At 42.2% G+C, this 25,352-nt stretch overlaps 1 protein-coding gene across 1 annotated transcript in view; it reads left to right on the top strand.

The window, feature by feature from the left end:
- Positions 1 to 7,717: 7,717 nt before the first annotated feature.
- Positions 7,718 to 25,352, top strand: part of cacnb2a (calcium channel, voltage-dependent, beta 2a) — a gene marked incomplete at both ends in the record, with an annotated part of 37,630 nt that continues 19,995 nt past the window's right edge. The window contains 2 exons of the mRNA XM_083901831.1: positions 7,718 to 7,750; positions 21,230 to 21,349. Coding sequence (XP_083757957.1) covers positions 7,718 to 7,750; positions 21,230 to 21,349 — 153 coding nt within the window. The remainder of the gene's footprint in view (positions 7,751 to 21,229; positions 21,350 to 25,352) is intronic.

The following is a 25,352-nucleotide window of genomic DNA, read 5'->3' as shown; positions in this document are numbered from 1 at the left end:
GGGCTCGTCTTTCTTTTTCCACGTGTAGATAACGGATCAACTGAAAGAGTTAAATCGTATTCTTTTTAGATCACTCAGGTCATTTAATCGCATTATTTCTTTTGTATAAATGTAGGGCAGTGTTTCTTTTCTTTTTTTTACTCTGACAGCTTTAATAATACCGTCCTGTAAATAGTTCCACAAATGGGATTTTTCTTCACTATTTCAAGAGTTTAAAGGCTTTAAATGTGTCCTGTGTAATCTCCTCTGCAGTTATTTTTACACGCCTCTGAGCCAAATTTGTTGGTTTCACTCCATCGATTGATTTAGTCAAGCAACTGGTGACTAATTTGTCAATAAATATATATTTAAAGAAGCTTTCCTCTTTTCTTGGCCAGGTCTCCATCGCAAAAGAGATCTTTTGGTGCATTTTTTTTTACAATAAATAATGCATTAAAAGGCAAAAAAAGCAATCTAAATATTTTTAAAACCCTACATTTACTACTTATAAGTCTTGTTTTCAGCACTTACTACAAAGAAATAGTCAAAATTGTATTTATTAAGTCGTCCAATGTGGCCTTGTTTGCTTGAATTACAGAAACACTCATCCAAAATAGGGCTGCAACTAATATTGTTGTCATAATCAATTCATTTTGGTCACATTTGGTCCATAAAATGTTGAAAAATGATGATTGTTTTGTTTTGTCGAGCTAAAAGAACAGAAAAAAAAATCCATTTCAGATTTAATTATATAAAAAAACAACCTCAAACTGATTAATCGATGATCAAAATAGTTGACAATTCATTTTGTAAGAATTTAATAGCACTTCCACTCGTGTAGATCTCCTGTGTGCTCTTTATTAAGTCATTTTGTTCAGTAATTGGCACAAAAAGCAAAGACTGTTCCCCTTTTATCGCCTGTCATCCCAGATTTACTCTGAACCCACTTGGTTTGCAGCCTCTGCAGTTGAGCGCCGAGTCTTTATTCTCGTTTTCTTCGCACTACGGCGTTGTCCGAGGCGTAAAAACGCGGGCCTTTCACATAACATCTGACCCCGTTTAATATCATGTCATTTCTCTGACTTTAAATCCTGGATTGTTTGAAGGCTGAAGCAGATTTAAATCTCCTTACCAAGAGAAGCAATCATGACAAAGTGAGTCGTGGGATCAGTGGACACAAGCGCTTGTTCCCCATGGCTGTTTAACGTGTGCAGACATACACTAGGGAACATGTGACAACATGAAGGATTATTGTCTCTCGCATATACGACTGAAATAGTTGAAATTTGAAGCCCGGTGTTGACAACGGAGTGGCACAAGAGGTGGATTTGTTGGTTCTAAAAGTGTCCAGAAAGGGTTGGAATCATTATCGATGTTGCTTATTATGTGACGGAAGGTTCTCAGACTGGCAGTGTTTCATTATAAAGCTCGACAGATTTACCTTCTTAGCGCCAAACAGCATCTGCACCAAGTTAGTGACAAGTTAGTAAGAACTTAGCTGTTTAAAGAGAAGATAACTTTTGTGTCCTTGTTGTCTGTGAGGACACAGATACTTTGGCTGATGTTGTGTTGTATTGTTTTAAACAGTCCTTTGTGCAGATATCATGTCAACACTATGAAAATCTCTCGTATTTGGAGACAGAATAAGGCTGACTCTAAATGTTTGTCATTTTCCATGAAAATAGCTGTTAATAGTTGTTAAGAGAGGATGAAATGCAGATTATGTTGTTTCTTCGTATTAAAACCACCAATTCGTGGAGAGGAATAGAAGAACAGATAGTGAATGGTGGGGTTTCATATACAGGATGTCTCTGTTTGGTCAAAGTGGACAGGAAAAGTCGTTATCGTAGGCCCATTATATGGGTGCCGCAGCTGCATCAAGCCTTGGACTACAGATTAAGAATGGCCTCGTGGCTAATTCTGGCACATTTACAGAAATAACACAGCATTAAAGGTGCATTATGTAATAAATCTAAAGCAACTGGCCATAAAATCCTCCTAATATGTCACAGAGACTCAGGAATAATGTTCATATAACAAACTGAACTCACCAACAACAACAGTACAGACAAAATATTTGCATTAAAAAAATATATTTTGCAGACTGCAAATCATGTTTATGTTTTGAAATCATGTTTTGGCATGTGGCGCCACCTACCTGCCGTCTACCAATCATTGCAGTCAGTAGAGTCTCAGCTGCCGAGCAACCACAGGTTGCCAGTTACGTCAGAAAAAGAAACCTAAAAGACCTCGGTATTTTGAATTTGAATGTAGTAACTGTTTTTGGCCGCATTCTTACATATGGCGCCTTTTAATGAATAGATCAATTGTGAATAAAAACTACACACTATGCCAAAACCACATCCTGCACTGAGAGTAAGTGCATAAAAATGTGTGTCTGTGCCTCTTGACCTGATGACCTGCTCATCTTCAAATCACCGCGAGGGCTGGCACTGAGTTACTGTATCGTGCTCTTGGGAAAAGTGTGTTGGCAAACACACACACACACACACACACACACACGCACGCACACACAGTGCAAGTGAGTGCATCTCCCTGTGCCCGTGTTTGCCTGACCCATGCACGACTGCGTCGGTCACACAACAGTGCAGGTTCTCCCCCGTGACTCGATGTGGGACAGCCGATGATGCTGATGTGTTCATTGAGCGTGAGGTGACACAGTTAGCGCCGAGGCTCGCACACACACACACACACACTACACTGTGCACCGTTTACAAACCGGGTACCAGTCTCTGCATGCATTCGCTGTTCGGCAACTCCGAGCTCATGATCTTCATTCACTTGGGTGTGGGTGGACAAGCTTCCTTTGTCTCCACACATGAGACACCTCTTGGGAAGGGTAAGCTCGTCTTGTCTTTTAACTTCACCTGGAAATTCACCGCGCTGACAACACACTCGTTTATTCCACCTCTTAGAGAACTTTTATCCTCATTTGTGCAATGTGTGCTATTCTCAGGTTGGGTACACACATGCTAGTGGGATGCCCTATGGTGGAGAAAGGGGCCGAAAAAGGAGGCTGAATTCTCGATTTGCAGAAAACAGAGCAGCTGGGGCTTCTGTGTCTCCGTCTCATCCTCTATTTTCTTGACTCTCTCTTTCTTTTTCTTGACTCTCCCTGCGTTCCTCGCTCCTCGTCTGTAATTAGAGATGGTCCCGGGGCTCGAGTGGCCCTGCCATGTGTTGTAGCTAGGTAACCTCACTCAGATGCTGGCTGCCTGCCCTGGAGGATTTCATTAGATGTGAATCACAGTCACATCAGCTGCACTGAGTGTGCACTCGCTCCCGTTTTACTATTATGCATCGGATGCAGAACAATTACGCTTTAGATTTAATCTTTACACTTAACCTTTTTTTTTTTTTTTTTTCCACTCAACAGAATAAACCACCTTTTAAAATGCACGGCTTGTCCTACAGCGAGTCCTAAACCTGTTTGACATACTGTGTTTTCTTGCTGAGAGCCAGATCAATATCAGCCCACTCTTATATTAGTCCATTTAGTGAGAACCTGCAGTCAGCAGAATGTAAGCTACAGCGTAGTTTAGCATTAAGACAGGGAGGGAGGAACTGGGGAGGGAGAGAAACGGGTACGTTATGTTAGTTATGGACGAAAAAGGGAAAAAGCTAAATATTATATATAAATATATATAAATAATATTTCAGATATGTACAATAGTGCAAGCTGTAAGCTACACAATTCATTTTAGTTAAATAAGCTGATTTAAATAAGATGATTTATATTTCCTGAAAAGTCCTTAAAAGCTATATCAATTCAATAATTTGACCAGTGTGAGCTTTCCGAGTAATCTTGTATCACTTACAGTTCTTTTACTTGGAAAAAGGCCACTCCAAAAATAAGCAAAAACAAATGAATACAAGATATTTTTTGCTTGTAATAAGCGAAAAAATCTTCCAACGGAACAAGTGAAATTTATCTTGGTAAGAGTTCTTGAAATAACGTAATATATTGCTCTAGATTTAAGTCCACTACCTACTTGAAATTGGATTAGAAACTGGCATTTTGAGACAAAATATATTGAATTTAGCTTTCCTAACATATCAGGCAGTGCTCTTTTGCCATAATAAGCCGTATTTTACCATCCTGTCATCATCTCAAGTGTATTTACCTTATTGTAAAGAAGATTTGTTGTCTCAATTCATCTTTTACAAATAACACAGCAGCTTAAAAACCTTATGACATGTCAAAAAGCTTGTTTTGTCTAAGATATGACTCAAAACCAGATTTCGAGACTTCCTCTTAACAAGATAATCAAGATCTCAATTAAATCTTACTCTTTATGTGATGAGATATTTTGACTAGAAATTAGAAAAATATACTTGGCAAGGTTTTGAGTTTTTTCAGTGTGTACTTTCAGCAGTAGTACAATACAATGTGTTGGACTCGCATAGAACCATTTACTGGCTCGTGTGAATACAATGTGCAGTATTTGCTCAACAGAACAGGGGTATACTGTATATGTATATACTATAGAGACACTTAAGAGATTTATCTACCCGCACTCGCAGTAATCCTGCAGAGTTTCATTTGTGTAATAGCATTCTTGGCAACACAAAACCCCCCCCTTTGGAGGAGGAGCCCTTCTGACAGATCCTCAGTGATCTAATTGTTTAGTGCATTAGGCCCCATTAGTGATCTTTTCAAGTTCATTAAACTTCTGTACTTCATCATCTCTATGAGTTTGTGACCTGTTAAAAACAAGTCCCCGTTGATGTTGATGTGGAGACTCTTCAGGTCAGTTGTCGTTAGTATCCGTCATTGGTTTAATTCCCTGCTCTGATGCCTTCGCTGTTATGATGCTGTATTGATGTAACGCAGATTAATTCGTTATCCCGAGTGAGTACTGTATCACCGGAAAGTGCGTTTGACTGTGGAGTCCAACTCCCACGAAACTGTGTCCACTCCTGGTTTGGAGTTAGAACTTGGTGAGTTTGAGAGAGTTTTCTGGATTGTGTGTGTGTGTGTGTGTGTGTGTTGGTGTCTGAAAATCAGAATATATACAGTCCACTGCTCACTGAAAGTCAGTTTCTGTTTTCCCAGAAGGCCAGAGGTATCAGGATTTTATTGCTGCCCTGAGAGCGGATTTGGCATCGGTCACGGAAATGGCATGGTGCCGTTCTCTATTTTAAAGATCAACAGTGAACTCTTATTTGCGGGTGAAAATTCAGCTCTGCATTGAAAATGTAAGCTGTGCCACTAATGACTCATTATCACCAAAAACTTTCACTTATGATCGCTGACAGATTTCTATCGGCTGGTTTGCAGCAACTAGGAGGTTTTTGACCATAAAAACAAGTTAATGTATGTAAATAGACGTCCACAACTCACATCTATGCGCGATAGGACCACTCTATGGGAGCTTTAAAGGTGCATTATGTAATAAATCTAAAGCAACTGGCCATAAAATCCTCCTTATATGTCACAGAGACTCAGGAATAATATTCATATAACAAACTGAACTCACCAACAACAACAGTACAGCCAAAATATTGGCATTAAAAAAAAACATTTTGCAGACTGCAAATCATGTTTATGTTATGGAAATCATGTTTTGGCATGTGGCGCCACCTACCGCCGTCTACCAATCATTGCAGTCAGTAGAGTCTCGGCTGCCGAGCAACCACGGGTTGCCAGTTACGTCAGAAAACAAAACCTAAAAGACCTTGTTTTGAATTTGAACGTAGTAACCGGTTTTTGGCCACATTCTTACATATGGCACCTTTAAATTATGTAAGTAGTACTCCATAATTCACATATACGCGCGATAGGACCACTCTATGGGATTTAATGTAAAATGTATTAAAATGTACTATCTCTCCACACTGTACGAAAGGACTCACCATAATTAGAGAAACCACTTGTTGACAATGTCAGGTTTTTTTTCCCCCTGTGAAAGACACTGGGATGTTTGTATTGATTCGCCCTCACGAGTCCAAACGCTGCACCCTTGTGTGACTGTCAGTGTGAACGGCTGCTGTGTGCATGTACACTCATCAATAAGAGGGGTGGTGAGGAAAAAAAAAGGCAACGCCGACTATTATTTTCCCCCCAGCCCTGGCAGAATGGAGACATTGATTTGACAGATCCCATTCAAGAGAGCTCGTTCCCAGAGAGCTGATAATCGGTGTTGGCACTGAAGGAATCGTATTATATCGTCATTGTAGTGATTACGCAGAAATATAGCTGATAAATGTGTGATTTAATAATCAGACATTAAAGCCATCAACTGCATAAAAATCCTGGCAGACTGGACATTTTTGACCCATTATGTTAATGAAAGTGTTGCCTAATCATTAGCGTAATCCTTTTTTTTTTTTTTTTTTTTACGTTGACGCTATCGTAATTCATCAACTCCAGATCACACTCGCTGATCAGCTGTCATCGCGCCGAACACGCCGAGATGTTTGCCTCCTGGGCCTGAACTTTAATTAGAGTCTGTTTTTCATCTCCATTTTGCCTTGACCTCATGTTTCGCCCACAGGGGTCTGGGGTTTGAACCACAGACTGAGACATTTTACAGTTGAAAAGCAAACACACTTGTTCCACTTCCTTGAGTCGCCCAAACACAGCTCTGCGTTTTTGTTGATAAAAGAAGACATTTTGACTCTGCATTCCTTCTGTTGTTGCTCCCGTTTTATTACAGGAAAGAAAAAATTATATTTCTTTGAAACTCATGATTCAACTGGGGCCGCGTTCCAAAAAAATGGTGTGTTTGTTGACTCATGTTTTCGCAGCCTGAGACAGAATATTCATCACCGCAGCAGCAGCAGCCGACTCGAGCTCTGACGTCACGGCAGCGTGATCACAGAGCACACATCACAGCCTCGGCCTCTCTGATAACGGATCATAAAGACACGCATGTACTCGGAGTTCGCTTTGAAGTCAATGTGTGTGCTTTTGAACAGTAACTGCCAGCAGAATCACTCTGTTACTGAACTTTTTCATAACTTCGACCCGAATTCGCAGTGCGTTAAACACAAGCACGTTTTTTTTTTTTTTATATGCCATCAAATGACCAAACGGAAACTTTCAATGGCTTGTTTTTGGTGTCCTGGCTCTGATGAAAGCAAATATGGCATTGCATTGATGCAGTGAAGATAATGACTTCCTGACTTTTTTTTTTTTTTTTTTTTTTTTTTCAGTCTTGGCAACATGTGTTGAGACTATACAGTGAGTTTAAGGCAAAGTAGAACACATGTAAACTCCCCCAGATCACACACTCGCACACAGACATTAAAAAGCTTCTGCAGCTGCTTTTGGTGCTTTCTGGAATTTTCAGGCCAGCCCTGCTGGCCAGAGATCTTACTTCCTAACTGGATGTGTGTGTGTGTGTGTGTGTGTGTGTGTGGGAGGGGAGAGGGGCAGGGGGTTTGTTTTTGGGGGCTGGAGGACGGTTTGAGCGCTATGAAGGAGTGTTCTCCCAGCGTGGGAAAGACACTGGTCTTTTCTGTGCCTCTCAGGGACTAAAAAAAGTAGGCCAAAGACTAAAGTGAGAGGAGCTAACTTCTCTCCTTGCGGCTGTAACTTTCTCTGCGCGGGGGCAAAGCCGTCCCCTCCTGGGCCCGGGGAACGCGGGGATTTGCAGGAGTGAAGCACTCGAGCTGGCAGGAGTTTCCTGTGCTGTGAGGGAGGAGATGGGCAGCAGCTGAGGAGACTTTCTCCCAGCCGGGGCTGAACAGCGGAGTCGGTACAGGGGCAGACATGTATCACTCCGGCAGTGAGGAGTCGGATCTGGTGAGTTTGTCTAAACATGCTCTCTGAAACCTAAACTATTTAATAACCTCCAGGTTTTAGTTTTTTTCTTTTCTGAAGACCACTTCCACAGTGTTCACTCCTCACTGTTCTCCGCTTTATCCTCCTGAACAAAGAGGAAGGACTGGGGCTGCAGGAGAATGGAGGTTATTAGTGCAGCGTTTAAAGGGGCATAAACACACTGCTGCTATTTTCTCTCCCTTGTCACTTAAACGTAACGTTGCCGAGTGAGTGAGTGAGTGTCTAATACGGTAGCAGTGAATCTCATGCGAGATTGTGACCTATGTAAGCTTATATAGTGTGGAGCAGGAAGACACTGGTGAGCAAGCAGAGAGAGAGAGAGAGAGAGAGGGAAAGCAGCAAACTTGGTTTAGCTGCAGAGTAAACGGACGTAGAAGACCTTTGATTTTCATCTGACAGGGTCTTTTTTTGTTGTTTTTGTTCGAATTCGCATGTCCAAGTTTTGATTTCCTGTTGTTTAACTTTCACCCAGCACTCTAGTACTTTGTGGTTACTATCTGAAATGTTCCCTGCTCTGATTGTGTGAATGGTCGAGTCGTGAAAGTCCAAATTTAAGTCATCATTAAGCCCAATTTATACTCCTGCGTAAAGTGCTCTGCGTAGGTTACGCAGAGTCCTCTGAGTCGACGGAGAGACTGTCGAAGAGCCTCTGCGTCGTCTCCGACTGCACAAAATATTTTTTAAGTGTCCATCGCTCCGTCAAGGGACAACGGAGACGGCAAGAGCTGCGATTGGTCCTCAGGACAGGCCGAGCGAAGCTGCTCTGTGCCGGCTCACAGTGAGCACCGAGCGCCCACAGAGGCGGAGCTGATCACCGCCGACAACGTCGCTGCCAAACTATAAATACGTCATATCTTAACACACACAGCACATGTTTAGACTCTAAATGGCCAATTTCTCGCCTCAAATGATCTTAAAACTGCGTTCCGTGACACAGAAAAGTGAGAAACGGCCGCTGTTTCAACAACAACAGTCTTTCTCTCTCGGACGCCATTGCTCACTGTAGCCAGAAGCACAACAACCTTGCGCAGCGACCCCTACTGATCGGGCGGGAAAATTTCATCCGTCACCACGACGCAGAAGTATAAAGGCTCGAGTTGTCTCCGTGGTGACGCAGTCGGATAACGCATTACGCAGTCGGAGAAGTATAATGTGGCCTTTAGCCACCACATCCTTGTATTAATGACTTATCAGCCTCATATCCTCAGCACAACAACTGGAAACAAATTGTGAAGCGATGCACAAGACACAAGACAGAATATCTCTCGGTGCTGTCATTTCTGCCGATATCTCTTGCATTTCTTGGACAGACTTTACATCCCTAGATAGATTTCTGGTTGACGTCACGTTGCAGCTCATAAAATCGTCCCTCTGTGTAAACGTCATACAACTTTCAACGAAGAGATGGAGGGAGATGATACAGAATATACTTTATGTGACATGATACTGTCAAAATAATCCGAGAATATTCTACAAAATAACAAACTGTTGAGTGCTTCAACGCTGGAGTTTTTGTAGCTGCCTTCTACTTGAGTGTAAAGTGCCCGTCTAATAGCTCCTCACTTAGTCTATAGCTGGTTGCTCTTCATTTAGGTCTCGGAAAACCAATTACTCGCTGACTCAGAGAAGCACTTGATGATGTTTGATTATGTAGGGATTCTGTTCATGAGCTGTTGTTGTCCATGGGACCGACAACAATTGCTCAACACTCGATCCACTTTGCTCGGCTTGGCTTGGCTTGGCTCGGCTCGGCTCGGCTCGTCGAGCCACACTTGCTGTGTATGGTTTTAAGTGTGTGTTTAAGTGAAGTGTATGTTCACTGGGAGCTGGGAACAGTTAACACCACCGCTTATAAATGAGTGTTTGGAGGCTCGGAGGAGAGCGGGGTTTAGACGCATAGCTGAGCTAAAGATTTTAAACATCGTACTCTTGGACTATTGCCATCTGTAAAGGAACTTTGCCTGGGTGTTTTTTCTATGTGAAGCTTCCTCAGTTTTAGGGTTAGGGTTAGGGTTAGGGTTAGCCTTGACGTTGACCTGAACCAAACAGGCTTTTTTGTTTTGTAAGCAAGACCCAAGAAACACTTGTGTATGGGTGTCAAATTCAAGGTACCGGTACAGATTTATACAGAATCCTACATCCACCCCTAATGCAGTTTATGTAAGCCTCTCAGAAACAGACCGTTGTTACCGGGGGTTATTATCACTGTTGTCAGGTGTCATCATATCAGCATCTTACCCCAACAATGATCTACATGTAGCCCCAAAAGGGGCTTGGAATCAAGCATATGCTGTTTTAAAGCTAGCTTTACATTATCCACCTCTCTGTACCAACTGAAGTGCATTAATGAAACTAGATAACGTATTTTCATCAAGTAAAGATTAGATCAGCCCACGTTTCTTTAACAAGTACAGTAAATCTGTTTAACTCGGCCAATAAATGTCAGAGGACCTTTAAAGAACAATCGAGCAAAAAGCCAGTGATGGTGGCATTGCTTTAATCCAGTGAAATCCAAGACTGGTGGTGGTAAATTTTTATAGATGCTCTTTGTAAGCTGAGCCCTGTTGCAACTGTAAAACCACTACAAGGCTTTGTTTTTAATCATGAAAAGATAAGATGCTTTTAATATTATTTTATCATAATAGATGTGGCAAGTTAACTAAAAAAAAAAAAAAGGTCCAATACTCTTAAATTTAAATTGACCTTTAACTTGTTTTTGATTTATTTAGAATATATTTCAAAAATAATTGGACATATTTAGAGAGATGAGACGTGGGAAATCCCCGCGCCTCTTTGGCAACGGTGTTTCTTTTTTTTTAATATTATTATTATTATTATTATAAATCACAGAACTTTGCTGGAAATTGGTCCAAAGCACATAATATATCAATGTATGAAATAAAATAAATGAGGCTGAAATCATTTTTTTTTTTTACACAGTCCCATTTGTAGGGGTGGTATGTTTCTGCTCCACTGAAGATGGTTAACATCTCGTTCTGCTCTCGTAGCCTGTTCTCATCAATCATCCACCTCCCCCCCCCCCCCCCCCCCCATACAATACACCAGGAAACTGCCAGGATATTGATGACGCAAGCACAAAATATCAGCGCAGATCAGCCCGGGGGCCTTTCCTATACTGTATACCGTTGATCGCCCGTCAACCTATTTCAGTGCTGTGTTTCCACAAAGGGGAAGAAGCGGCGAGATAAACTAGATCTCACTGAGAATGGGGATTCACTGTTAACAAGAGCAGTTTCCCCCTCCGGGGACTTCTTGCTGCTGCTGCTGCAGGTAATAAATCGTGAATGGGAAGGATTAGGGCTTTATTTTTGCACTTGTAGAGGCCCCCCCGCCACTCTGAGTTGGTCTCATCGTAAGGTTTCAGGGATTTTAACGTCTCTATATGAGATGGGTTTTTTTTTAAAAGAGGAGCAAACAAGTCCAGTTCCAGTTTCAACCACACGACCTACCACCAGGAACTAGGGTCTTCTCTGTGTTTTCTCTGCATGAAAGTATATGAAATACTGGTTTTTAGTCCCTAAAACTTAGCAGTACTTTGTTGAACATTGATGAACATTCAGGGTGGAGTGTTTTATTTCTGCCGATCAATTTCCACAACGGCTTTTTAAAATGTCCACGTTTGACCAGTTCGGGTGTTTCCACGTCGCTCTGTTACGAGAGCTTGTCTTAAAGCATCACAACCCCCGTCTCCGTCACGTTTGGGCAGCCTGACATATTTTAATGTCCCGACAATAGTTGATCCATGCAGTTTTGACGCTTAACAACAGCTTTGAAACTTAGCTCGCCTATTAGCTGAGTGTGCGCAATCAAGTGTCCATGGCAACCGTCTTCTCCTTTTGACCGAAACGAGAGTGCGCCACCAATTGGACTGTGGAGTGTTGTACGTGTGCGGTCTGCGTGGACTAAACCTGAAGGTGTGCTTGTATTAGTCCAGGTATACAGGTCTATAGAGATCGCCATGGAAATAGCTGGAGGATGTACACTACCGTTCAAAAGTTTGGGGTCACCTATACAATTTTTGTTGTGTTTTCCTTTAAAAGTCACACTTTTATTCATCGAAAGAGTTGCAAAATGAATAGAAAATATAGTCGAGACATTGAAGATTAGAAATTATGATTTTTATTCAAAATAAAGAACCAGCAAAACTGTTTTCAGCTGTGCTAACATCATTGCACAAGGGTTTTCAAGGGTTTTCTAATCATACAAGCTAATGGCGTTATAGCCTTATAACGCCATTAGCAAACACAATGTACCATTAGAACACTGGAAATGGGCCTCTATACACCTATGTACATATTACGTTTGCAGCTAGAATAGTCGTTTACCACATTAACAATGTATACAGTGTATTTCTGATTCATTAAATGTTATATTCATTGAAAAAAAGTGGTTTTCCTTCAAAAATACGGACATTTCTAAGTGACCCCAAACTTTTGAACGGTAGTGGACAGCTGTGCACACATGACTAATGAAATAAGCAACCGTTTAATTCCTCTCATCTATCATTTATTCATGCATGTAGTACCTGTAAATCCTCACTTTATAACTAGCACATGGAATCATGGGTAAACAATCTCTTACTTCAGTCCTGTCACACACTGTTTTTTTCTTCTTTCACAGACGTATGACAATCAGTTTCTTTCACACTTTCATGCTCACTTGGTTTTCACTTCCCTGTTGTTGTTTTAAATACTAGTAGCCATCGCTTACAGCAGCCACACACACACACACACACACACACACACACACACACACACACACACACACACACGGCTGTCATGTCCGCTCACGTTGTGTCTTGTTTGATGAAGGAGATGTTGTTTGTGGACTGATGATTTAATTGACTCTGTGTTGCGCCGACTAAAGTGGCAGTGACGGACAGATGGCTGGAAAAAAAAACAAAAAAACAGAGGGCTTCAGTCCAAGCCAACGATGAATCATGCCAAGCTTGGAAACTGCTATAGCGCACTCACTCAGCCCATTGTCAGGCCGCTGCAGTCAGCGACAGTTTATCAGTCGGCTCTGAACATGAGCTGGCACACGGCCCGTGATCTTCTTTCGTCAGTTGTGATGCAGAACGATTATCCTGCGAAGAAGACCATGCGAGTTGAGGTCTTGTTTTTATTTAGTCTGATTTTCAGATGATCGTCATAGAGTTCAGGTCTGCTCACTGTACTCTCTTAGAAATAAAAGTGCTAAGTAGAACCACATAAGGTTCTTCGGCTTGTCCTCATAGGAGAACCCTTAGTGTTACCAAGGACCCTTTGAAAACCCTTTGTTCAGGAAAGGGGTTTTAAAGGATCAACATGGTTCTTGCTGGAACCATTGGTGTTACCAAGAACCCCTTTCTTCGGGAAAGGGTTTTTCAGAAGCAAATGTTTCCAGGTAGAACCTCAGCCCTTGCAGAAGGACCCCTTTGGAACCCTTATTTCTAAGACTGTACTACTACAGTTCAGAACAAAATGTGATTTTTTTCCTCTTGATTTTGCTTTTCTTAAGTGTGCCAGATAACTCGAGCAAAACTTAATTTTACGATAATTAATGTTTGTGTTGGACTGAATTCATTGTTTTCATTACAAAACAAACAGTTCGTCTTCTTCCGGCTTCTCCCTTCAGGGGTCGCTACAGTGGATCATCTGTCACCATCTTGTCCCAAACCTATCCCATCGTATTTTTACTTGAGTAACTAATAGGGTTAGTACGGTAAAGTCAAGTCATGAAAACCTGGAAGATTTGCATACTGTCTTTTAGCAACATAACGCGAAAAGTCACGGACGGATTTGGATGAAATTTTCAGGAAATGTCTGCAATTGGACCAAGAACACGGATTAAAATTTGGAGCGTGATCCGCTGTTTTGTGATTGGCTGAGCTGCCTTGAGTGCTTCTAGTTTTTGTATACTTTCTTATTCTTAGGGGAAATCAAAATTCAGATCGAAAAAGTAAAAAGACAAAAAAAATTATTGAATTTCTGGATTACAAAAAATGTGCCTCTTTCAGGCTGCGGAATGGCTGTTGCCATGTGGTTGCAGACGATGGGTAAATATCCCCTTATCTTTACTTTACTAAGGAAAATTACTCTAAAAATAATGTTACCAGTCAGTAGGTTTAGGTTTTAAGGTGCCATATGTAAGAATGTGGCAAAAAACGGTTACTACATTCAAATTCAAAATACCGAGTTCTTTTAGGTTTGGTTTTCTGACGTAACTGGCAACCCGTGGTTGCTCGGCAGCTGAGACTCTACTGACTGCAATGACTGGTAGACTGCGGTAGATGGCGCCACATGCCAAAACATGATTTCAAAACATAAACATGATTTGCAGTCTGCAAAATAATGTAAATATTTTGTCTGTACTGTTGTTGTTGGTGAGTTCAGTTTGTTATATGAACATTATTCCTGAGTCTCTGTGACATATTAGGAGGATTTTATGGCCAGTTTCTTTAGATTTATTACATAATGCACCTTTAAATCAAAAGGTGTTCACACATGACGCTGATTTTTATTTCTTGGCAGTTTTATTGCGTTGTAATGCAAAATAATAAATAGTAATAATAAAAGTTGCCAAGTCTAGAAAAGTCGTGAAATCGTCCTCCGTCTTCATACAGACCAGAATACAAAGCCGCTGGGCAAAGTCTCTCGAGAAATGGGAGACGAAAGAGCCAGAGTGAGAGGTCGCGATTGGACAAGAAGCCAGTGGGGGAACCAGGTGAAAAGAATGAGAAGTGTGAATGTGAGGAAAGGAAGTGAGAGAACATTTTAAAGGTCGTATGAGAATTGGGGACACGAATGCTAGGTTGAAGTGTGATTTGTGTTAAATGGGAAAGTAAGATATTAGGAATACTCTATAGCTCACATGCACAACCTTTTATTTCCTCCATTTTTTTTAGAGTGGACATATATAGAGCAAGTCCTCCGGTGGCCTGAAATGAAAAGGGAAGCTTTCAGATCATGAAGCGATTCCCTGGTGTCACTGCTCCCTTCTCTGTAAGTGCATTTTGTCACAAACGGGAGGCAGCGGTGGAGGCAGCAGCAGCTGACTCACAGCCTCCTGTTTCACTCTGGTAATAGCACACGATGACTTGTAATGCTTTAGCGTAATGATTGCCTTGCCACCGCTAACATGCAGAGGTCATTGGTCGTCTTTCACACGACGGCCTGTGTCTAAGTGAATCATTAAGACGGCTATAGAGACCACAGGACCATTGACCTTTCTCTCATCCCCCCATGTTCATCGCTTTCTTTGACCGATGCCTGAAGATCTCCACCTATCACGCATTTTCTATTTGTCCAATCTACCGTCCACTGCAGGACAGTTTCCCTCAGGAAGTAGAGATTATATTGGTCAATTCTGTTAGGCAAGTGTTTGTGTTAACTATAGTTTATTTGATCTAACAGTTCCTTAACCTTAGAGATTGACCTTTGCTATGTTTGTCTGACAAGAGTGAATGTTGAACTGGTGCGATCATACGCTCAATGAATGCAAAGTGTTTTTTGTTTGACATTGTGGCAACTAGCAAGAATGATTCTGTCCTTTATTTCTAATACAACATTGGGACAAAGAGAGAATGTCAATGCTGATGTGACTTTCAGGCAGAGTTTTCACTCGTCTTAGTATTTTAATTAGAGGTAGACTGATTAATAGCACGTTTTTTTGGTTCTCAGAAATGCTCCAAAGTCACTAAAACCTACACTCTTAGAAATAAGGGTTCCAAAAAGAGTCCTTCTACACTCTAGAAATAAGGGTTCCAAAAGGGTCCTTCTACACTCTAGAAATAAGGGTTCCAAAAGGGTCTTTCTACAAGGACTGAGGTTCTACCTGGAATCATTTGCTTCTGAAAAACCCTTTCCCCAAGAAAGGGTTTTTCAAGGGTTCTTGGTAACACTAATGGTTCCAGTAAGAACCATTTTGATCCAGAGAATGCTTTAAAACCCCTTTCCTGGATAAAGGGTTTTAAAAAGGTTCTTGGTGGAACCCTCCAAAAGGGTTCCAGGTGGAAATTTTATAAAAAAGGTTCTACCTGGAGCCAAAAATGGTTCTCCTATGAGGACAAGCCAATTCTGGGATCACAAGAATATTGGCCAAAAAAAAGCGGCATGCATATATTCCTAATACCTTTAGTTTTACTTTAAGTCAAGTAATATGTGTAGACACACATTTCATATAATACGCATTGTGTTTTTCTTGTGTCATTATTGTCATTTATCCGCCTTCTGTTGAACTCTGTGCAACCATGAGAGTCAGGTCTTTACAGAAAGCTGCCACATTGAAGCATTGTATGTATTCGTGTTGGAAAGCTCACAGTAGAAGAAGACAAAGCAGAGGGACTCGTAGCAAAGAAGCATGGCCGCATCGATCCATGCTTTTGTGGACGTTCAATTTAAACTTGTACTTAAGCCCCCGACAGATATTGCCTCGATATCAATATAGTATCATAGCTGCTGTTGGACTATTATTATAAGCGCTGCATGTGTGGCTGACACAGTGCTGTCAGTGGAAGTGTGGCAGCGGGTCTAGAGGTCGATCGCGTCGGGCACCTGAAGGCTCGTTCTGTCGCTGTGGGTCTTTGTCAACGTTGCCTTCGCAGCTCCGGCCTCTCCAGGCTCCGCAGGTCTGTGTTCAGAACATCTGTGTCTAACTCTGGAAGCTCTGCAGGCTGAAGTGTCAAAGCGGCATGTTGGACCATATGTGACCCTTACATCTAGTAAGAGGCAATAGGTTTTGTTTGGCGTAGTTGTAAATTCCCTTTGCGAAGATACATTTAATTTATGTATATGAACGTTTTAATCAGACATCTTTTCGTTAGCCTGTTCTTTTTTGGGTTAGGCTAACCCTGTTACCTTTTGAGGTCCTTGAGAATAAGCGTTTTAGCCGATGATATGTGTACTTACATGGCTGCTAGAGTTTCACATAAATGAAGTTATTTAAAGGTGCCATATGTAAGAATGTGGCCAAAAGCAGTTACTACATTCAAATTCAAAATACCAAGGTCTTTTAGGTTTCGTTTTCTGACGTTACTGGCAACCCGTGGTTGCTCGGCAGCTGAGACTCTACTGACTGCAATGATTGGTAGACGGCGGTAGGTGGCACCAGATGCCAAAACATGATTTCGAAACATAAACATGATTTGCAGTCTGCAAAATATTTTTTTTAATGCAAATATTTTGTCTGTACTGTTGTTGTTGGTGAGTTCAGTTTGTTATATGAACATTATTCCTGAGTCTCTGTGACATATTAGGAGGATTTTATGGCCAGTTGCTTTAGATTTATTACATAATGCACCTTTAACTGGTATACGCTCACTGGTGAAGAGTTCAGTTACAATGAAATGAAATTCTCTTCTCCACCATTTTTATCATCTTCGTTCCAAACACTTGCCACACTTTGGTGTAATTGACGTTAATGAGGTAAAATGACATTTTCTGCGCCTCCTCGTGTAAGTTTTAAGCGCACACTTCTGCAGACCCTGAGTCGACGTCGAGAGGCGTGTCATGGATTTGGTCGCGATGCGCTCCACTGATTAGCGCGTCTTCCTTTAATCTACAGTCAGTGCTCCCCTGAGGTTCGACCGCTCGTCATAAACCAGCGAGCCCAATTTCGTCCGCTGGTCCCACGGGCGGACCTCTGACTCCCTCTGACCTCACTCAACCTCACCATGGGTCAGACGGAGGAACATGTTGCGTCATCGGCAGTGCCAAAGATCTAAAGGAAGACGACATTCTGTGATGGTGTCACAGTGGACCAGCCCTTTACAATTTTAATTAAACAGACTAATTGTTCTCATTTGTCCTGTGTGACTTGGCAATGCTCCACTCACGTAATATTGTGAGTTACTGCTGATCAAGGATGTGGAGCAGCTTTCAACTCAGAATCTGTACCACAGGGACCAGAGTGGGGAAGAAGAAGAGAATCGTTTTTTTCTAACAAACAGAGGCAGAATAATAACAAATATCAACAGTAAATTGCGTACTACAGCTTTAAGGATCTTTTAAAAACCACAAAGTGCCTGTATCAAGGTGATCATAGTGTGTGTTTTTTTATTGAAAAGAAGAAAATTAAAAGTAGTTCCAGTTGATAGATTTCTAGATAAGAACTCATAAGCAGGTTTCTGTGAGCAGATGGGTCGACTGTGAGGGGTAACTGAGGAGAAAAATAAGAGGAGTGACAGAGGAGGAGGAGGAGGAGGAGGAGGAGGGGTGGTGTAGAGGCAGAGCCACAGAGGCAGAATCACTGAAGTAGCTCAGGGTAGCTGAGACGTGCAGAACAAACACTGACAAGCTGAGACACGGAGAGTGAGAAGGGGACGGCGGAGGGGGAGAGAGCTTGCAGCACCTGAGACACAGCATCAGCATCAGCATCAGCAGCAGCTTAATTAGCATCAGGAGGAGAGTCGGTCACAGGCAGTCACACCAGAAAACCATGTAGATAAACTGCTGTCACTGATTGTCGAGGCACGAGGAGGCTACAGCACGAGGAGGAGGAGAGTAAAACGCCGTGCTGTGGCTGGAGCCGGAGCTTGAAATGAGCGGATTGAGGAGAAGCATCACTGCCACCTGACTGATAACTGGGAGTCAGACTTGAGCACCTGCAGCGTCAGACTGAGCTCAAGGAGACTGGGGCAACGGGGAGAGATAGAGAGAGAGAGAGACGGAGGAGAGAGCTGCTGTGATTATGCGCGGGGCAGAGAGCTCCTGTGGATTCCCTGTCTTTGGCAACGGCAGCAGGAGCAGGAGCTGTGGCTGGGGAGACGGCAGCAGAGCTAGCTGGAGCTGCAGCAGCAGCAAAAAAGCATTTTACTTTTCCAGAAATGAAGGCAGCATCCACGGCCAAGTTCTAACAGGAGCCAGCAGTGGATGGAGCCACTGTGTTGAGCGTACCTGTAGCCACCACAGCGACTGCAGCGCTGGTGCAAAGGTGCCCCCACAGCAGTGCATTTAAGTGGGGTTTGAAGCAGTAGTGGCGCGGGGCGGGGGGGCAGTGGCTCTGGACACTGAATGACCAGTGTGGCTGATGAAGGCCACCTGGATCCGCTTGCTGAAACGAGCCAAAGGAGGTCGCGTCAAGAGCTCCGACGCCTCCGTAAGCAAATCTGTGTTTTTTTTGTTTTGATGTGTTTACATGGTGAAAGTTGGTGTTTTTGTGTGTGTTTTGTGCACGTGGGAAGTCATAGTGTCACGATCAGTGTGTGTGATGATGAGAATCTGGATGTTGTGCTCAGTTATGGCTCTGTCAGTCAGACTCTGGGCAGAGTTCCCACATCACCTCCTTCTGACCCACTGGGACGGCGTTCTTGATCTTGTGTCGTTATAAACTGTGACCTGATATGATGAACAATCTCAAAGTCAGGACATTTTAACAATCCTCGTGTGGAAAAGGCTGCGAGTTGCGCGTGAGACACGACGCTTTGGTTAAGTTGTTGATGTTTTGAAAACACGTTGGAGGCCAATTGTTTTCCCCTGGGGTATTAATAACGCATTCTGATTCTGATTCAGATTCTGATTGAAAAGCAGCAGCCCGTGGATAATTAATCACCCTGCTCTCAATCACTTATTCGTATCAGACACAAACGCAGCGAGGATGAGAGACAAAAGAGGCTTATAACACGGAGCCAGGGTTCTAATGTTATGACGGACAGCACAGTCACCTTGTATCTTATATAATAACACTTGTTCCAGGTCATGTAAAGTGGTGAAGGAGAGGCGTGAGCGATCCTCCTTTTGTGTTTTTAATGCGACGACTGGGTAATTCTAATCAGCCCACAGAATGAAGGAGGCTATTTTTAACTCAGACAACTGAGGAGTGCGTTGGCGCAGTGGGATGAATGGAAGGAGCTGCGTGCGTGGGTGGTGTAGTAGTCTGCAGGTAAGGATACACGGACGACAACAACAACAACAAATCCCTGTTTTTACGACTCAAATGTTGGTGTTACTGCGTATGCAGTAGTTATTTGATAACTGTCAAGCTATTAGAGTCAGATTTTCAAGTGAATGAAACCAGTTAATGGAGAGAAAAAAACGAATAATCTTATAAATACAATAAATTAAAGGTGCCATATGTAAGAATGTGGCCAAAAACGGTTACTACGTTCAAATTCAAAATACCGAATATATCGCTTTCTGACGTAACTGGCAACCCGTGGTTGCTCGGCAGCTGAGACTCTACTGACTGCACTGATTGGGAGACGGCGGTAGCTGGCGCCACATGCCAAAAACATGATTTCAAAACATAAACATAATTTGCACTCTGCAAAATATATTTTTTTAATGTCTCCGTGACATTTTAGGAGGATTTAATGGCCAGTTGCTTTAGATTTATGACATAATGCACTTTTAAATGTATATACTGTGTGTGTGTGTGTAAACATATCATGAGAACCACATAAGGTTTTATTAGCTTGTGAGAACCAAAGCCACTGTGGCTAATTCTAAATTTACCTCTCGGGTTTGAATGAGTCAACAAACACGCTATGATCTACATAGGCAGGCATGACTCTTCTTCTACTTCACCAATTATTTATGATGTGTTTTCATGTTTAGAACAAAATATATATACGACGCGTGTGTTGCACCAGTGCAGTGCACTCAGGGACGCGTGCATGCATGCATACATGCATGTGTTGTATAGTATAGTGCAGTGTGCACCAATTTATTCAGACACAGCTGACATTGTATGACCTCATTTTTATATATATATACATATATATTTTTTTTTTTTTTTTCTGGCTTTAAAATACTGCCCGAGAAGTCATGTGACCCACTTTCCGTCATGCTGGTTTACAACATCTGTGTGTTTGCACAGGGCTGCGAGTGTGTGTCGTACATACACGTTCATTAAAGTGAGTTTTAAAATGAAAAGGAGGTAAAGTGACTGGTATCTGGTGATGTGGTCGTTGATTAACCAGAACGACACTCCTGCCACTGTACATGTGAGACTGTGTATAAATAGCTCAACTGTGCAAATATTGGGGGGGGGGAAAAGAAAGATGTGTGCGCTGAAGGTTTATAATAGATCTATGATTAAATGTGCTGCAATCGGATTATCGCACAGAGACGCCGCTGATGCTGTGATTCTATGATCGTGTCCGAAAACAAGGGGAGTGACCGTTATTTTCAGATACTTGATTGATAGCAGAATTAAACGCCCGCTTGTTTTATCGCGCACGTCCTTGCTCGTGCTCGTTATTTCCTGTAATTAAACGACATTCCTTTGATGATGCGAGCGAATGCTTATTGCATGACCTCCAATGTTGAACACTTCATTCATATTTTCTTCCTTTTGCCGGCAAGCGGGTTGCCTCCGGTGTCCTCAAGATACCGCGAAGCGACTGGCTTTCTCACCCACTAACGACGACAAGAGTGAATTCCCCAAAAAAACAACAAAGTCTTAGCGTGTGTATGTGTGTGTGTCTGTGTCGTCCCACAGGGTTCGGCCGACTCCTATACCAGCCGTCCATCAGACTCCGATGTGTCCTTGGAGGAGGATAAGGAGGCGGTGCGCAGAGAAGCAGAGCGTCAGGCTCAGGCACAACTGGACAAAGCCAAGGTCAGTATTCAACCACGACAACAACCAGAGGTGGAAAGTAACGACATACATTTACTCGAGTTACTGTATTCAATACTTATTTTGTATTTTACTTAAGTACAATTTAAAATCAGGATTTTGTATTTTACTTGAGTACGTATTGACTCAAGTATTGTACTTAGTTACTTTATAAATCCTATCCGTTACTGAGTAAAAATAAAAATTCAGCACAATGAAGACCTACAGGAGGAAAATATACACCAGAACCAGACCAATGATGCGTGAGCTCCAAAATAGTTTTGGATTTCTGACCCCTTGTCATATTTCTACTACCCTCACACCCCACGCAAAGTAACTAAGTAACTTTTACTTGAAGTACATTTCAAATGAAATAGTTTTTACTTCTACTTGAGTACATTTTCAGATGACTACTTTTACTTCTACTTGAGTAATATTTCATCAAAGTATCGGTACTTTTGCTTGAGTACAATATTTTAGTACTTTTTCCACCTCTGACAACAGCAACGTTGTCCATTTCTTGTCTGTAGAAACATGGCATCTATGGTCTCCTTCCTGGGGTTTTCTAAACTTTTATTTCTAAGGCCATTGCTGCTGCTTTGAAGATGAACACACAATCTGTACTCCATACAGCTGAGCACTACATGGCAACTACAAACATACTACACCTTCCGCTGATTTTGAACTGGTGAGAAACAGATATGGGCAAGAAGCATAGTCGGAAACAAGAAGACGGCAATGTCTCAAAGGTCGTTCTCTGCTTCTTATCCCGTGACGATCATGGTGGTGGTGGTGGTTGGGGGGGGCTAGGAGCTTGAGGAAATCCCTGCAGAAAACGCGCCAGAGACGACAGGTCGCCATGTCATTTTAGCCGTTATTCAGCCATGAACTAGAGGTAATATGCTGAGATTTGTGTCAGAACGTTCTCTGGAGTTAGTAGTTGATCTACACTAGCGTACAAAAGTTTGGGGTCACTTAGAAATGTCCTTATTTTTGAAGGAAAAATACTTTTTTTTTCTGTGAATATAACATTAAATGAATCAGAAATACACTCTATACATTGTTAATGTGGTAAACGACTATTCTAGCTGCAAACAAATGTACATAAGTGTATAGAGGCCCATTTTCAGTGTTCTAATGGTACATTGTGTTTGCTAATGGTGTTAGAAGACTATTGGATGATTAGAAAACCCTTGAAAACCCCTGTGCAATTATGTTAGCACAGCTAAAAAACTGTTTTGCTGGTTTGAAGAGAAAGCCTTGACTTGTAGACGCTGGAAATCCAAATATGGATGATCAAATCCTCTCATTTCATTCTTTAACCTTTTACACCTGCAGTTAAATCAAAAGTAAAACTTCAAATGTTCTGTACTACAGAATGAAGTTGTGGAAAAATGAAGACGAAGCTGAATTTATCTACAATTCAGTATAGTTTCGGTTAGTTTTTGCTTTATCCATTGTAGGTTTTTTTTTTTCGTTTTCTTAAAATTTGTTGATTTTATTTTGATTACAGTTTCACTGACAGTTTTAGACTTTATTTTTTTTACGTTCACTATAATAACCCTGGGAACTTTGTGTAAAAATTGTGCAATTTCAACTGTAAAAATATAACGTCTGCCAGTGCTGAGGATTTCCTTCCTGTACGTGTGGTTAGACTGGTCTGTTCATCACTGACAGGTGATTGGGTGAGAGTTTGATCATCTTTGCCACTGTTAAAATTACATTTTAAAGGGTGACTCATAGATTTGAAAAACATGAATTTGACGTGTTCTAAACCTGTTGCAAGATAAGTGGACGGTGCTGCTGAAACAGGATATCGGAGATGATTTCAGCTGGTTCCTCAGATGAAGAAAACAATGATGGGGGGGGCCCTCTGTGTGATGTGAGAGGTTGGGGTGTGGGGGGGCCTGGGAGGGATCAGTGTCTCTGTTTATCGGAGCAAAGCCTCGGCTGCCCTGCTCTGATCCGCTCTGGGCCACAATTAGCCGTATATAAACAAACACACACACACACACACACACACACATACATACATAAGACAGAGCAGGCGGAGAGGAAGTGCAATCAGGCCTCGCTTTCACAGAATCACTCACGTCACTGGCGGTGTGAAGAGTTCTGCCTTTGATGATGTGAAATAATTGTGTTATCTTCAATGCACATTGTGTTGTTTTTGTTTTTACTCTTACTCTTGTTTTACTGTTCCAAATTTGTCATTTGACCTCCACCAGGAGGTATGTGTTTTCGCCGGTGTTTGGATTTGGCTGAAATTGTCAGGAAATGTCCACAATGGGACCAGGAACAAGTGAATCAGTTTTGGAAGTGATCCGTAGACGCTATCACTGGTTACAACTAATGCTGTCAAACGTTAACGGCGTTAATGTGACGTCATGTTTACGTGATTCCCGATTGTTAAATGTGAAGTAAGTAGCTTATAGTGCCATCTAGAGGAGAGGCTGAAATTTCACAACAAAGAACTGCTCCTCTGCTCACCCCCTCCCTTCCCTGAGCGCTACGGTATCCTCAGCCGGTCAAATGTCGTCCTCGTCGTCTTTCTCCGTGTCAGCAGATGAGGTTCGTGAGGCGAGGGAGAGGGCGAGCTACCGCGGCCGTAGCAGACGAAGCAGAGACAGAGGAGGCGGGACTTCCGCTACAAGTAAAGCGACGCTTGATTTGTTAAACTCTCGTGTTTGTCCTTACAGGCTCCCGTAGAAACATGGCGTCGTGGCAATGCAGTAGCGGGCCCGCGACCAGCCGCGTTATTTTACATGACTTTTTGAAACACTACGAAAATGAAATAAAGAATATCATACAGCGACTAGACAATGCAGGAGCACATAATATGTATACAAAAGTGGATTTTGGGTAATATACACCCATAAATACTACACAGTGTCCCTTTAAAATGAGTCTCTAAAGTAACGCTAAACTTCAAAAACAGAGGCAAACATACGCAGTACACAGGTACGCTGTGTTATTTGTAGCGCTGCTCTTTTCGTTTAATAAACGGACCGCTCCAGTTCCACTGTAGGCGCGCTAACCGGCGCTAAAAGGAGCTAATGCAGCTAACGGAGCTAACTGGTAAACGGTGCCTGGTCTCCGGTGTCGCGGCACATGCCGTCATTCGCGTCTTTTTTCCGGTCAGTCATCGTGGAAACGTGTCATGCGTTAACCTTTTGCACAGCACTGGTTGCAACTCTCGCTGTCTGACCCAGGCGCTGGCGGGGTGTATTTTGCAGGCACTGAGCTTGCCTTGAGCAGAGGTCTCCGCTCTCCGATTGCTTCTCCAGTTTCTACTTTTGCATGAAAATTCAAGCAAGCGTCCAGAAAGATTGAATTTAATTGGGTGTTTGTCGCAACAGACACACACACATCATGCCTGCAGATCTGCGTCGTCGTTTTTTCCAGAGTCACCCTCTCTCTCTGGTGTGCTAATTAAAAAGATAAGTTGGCTTCATAGATAACCTAGCATAGATAACCCCTGCTGCTGGCATTTTTTTTCTTCTTCTTTTTACGTGACAGATGACGAGTAAAAAATAGCTTCTCAGTGTTCTGGCCACCAGAAACAGAACAGGCATGGGGTCAAAGGAAGTGCACACTCTCGCTCTCTTTCTCGCTCTGTGCCTGTGAGTCTTTATTATGGGCAGTAATTCACAACAACCTCCCGCTCACGCCGTTGATATTTAAAAGCAGTCAAGTCGACGCTTGTAATGTTCAGTTTGTTTGTACGTATACTTATAAAGCCTCTAACTGACCTATGCTATGATGAGTTCTTAAATCACTTGTTAATGTTTTCTTGTTGCTCTGGAAAATAAGAGGTTGTGAAGTCAGAGGAAAAACACACACACAAACAGATGATGTCATTGTGGATTATCTCAACTTTATTTTAGATTATATTGAATTATTTATAACTCAACCTCTGCACTTTAAAAATGCAATGTGTATTGTGAACTGCCAGAATATGCTTGTATTGTTCTGGTCCCCAGTATTCATGATTTAAGTGTGGAAA

This window comes from Microchirus variegatus (genome assembly GCF_963457635.1).
Source record: "Microchirus variegatus genome assembly, chromosome: 15".
NCBI lineage: Eukaryota > Metazoa > Chordata > Actinopteri > Pleuronectiformes > Soleidae > Microchirus > Microchirus variegatus.
This window is presented reverse-complemented; position numbering and strand designations above follow the sequence as displayed.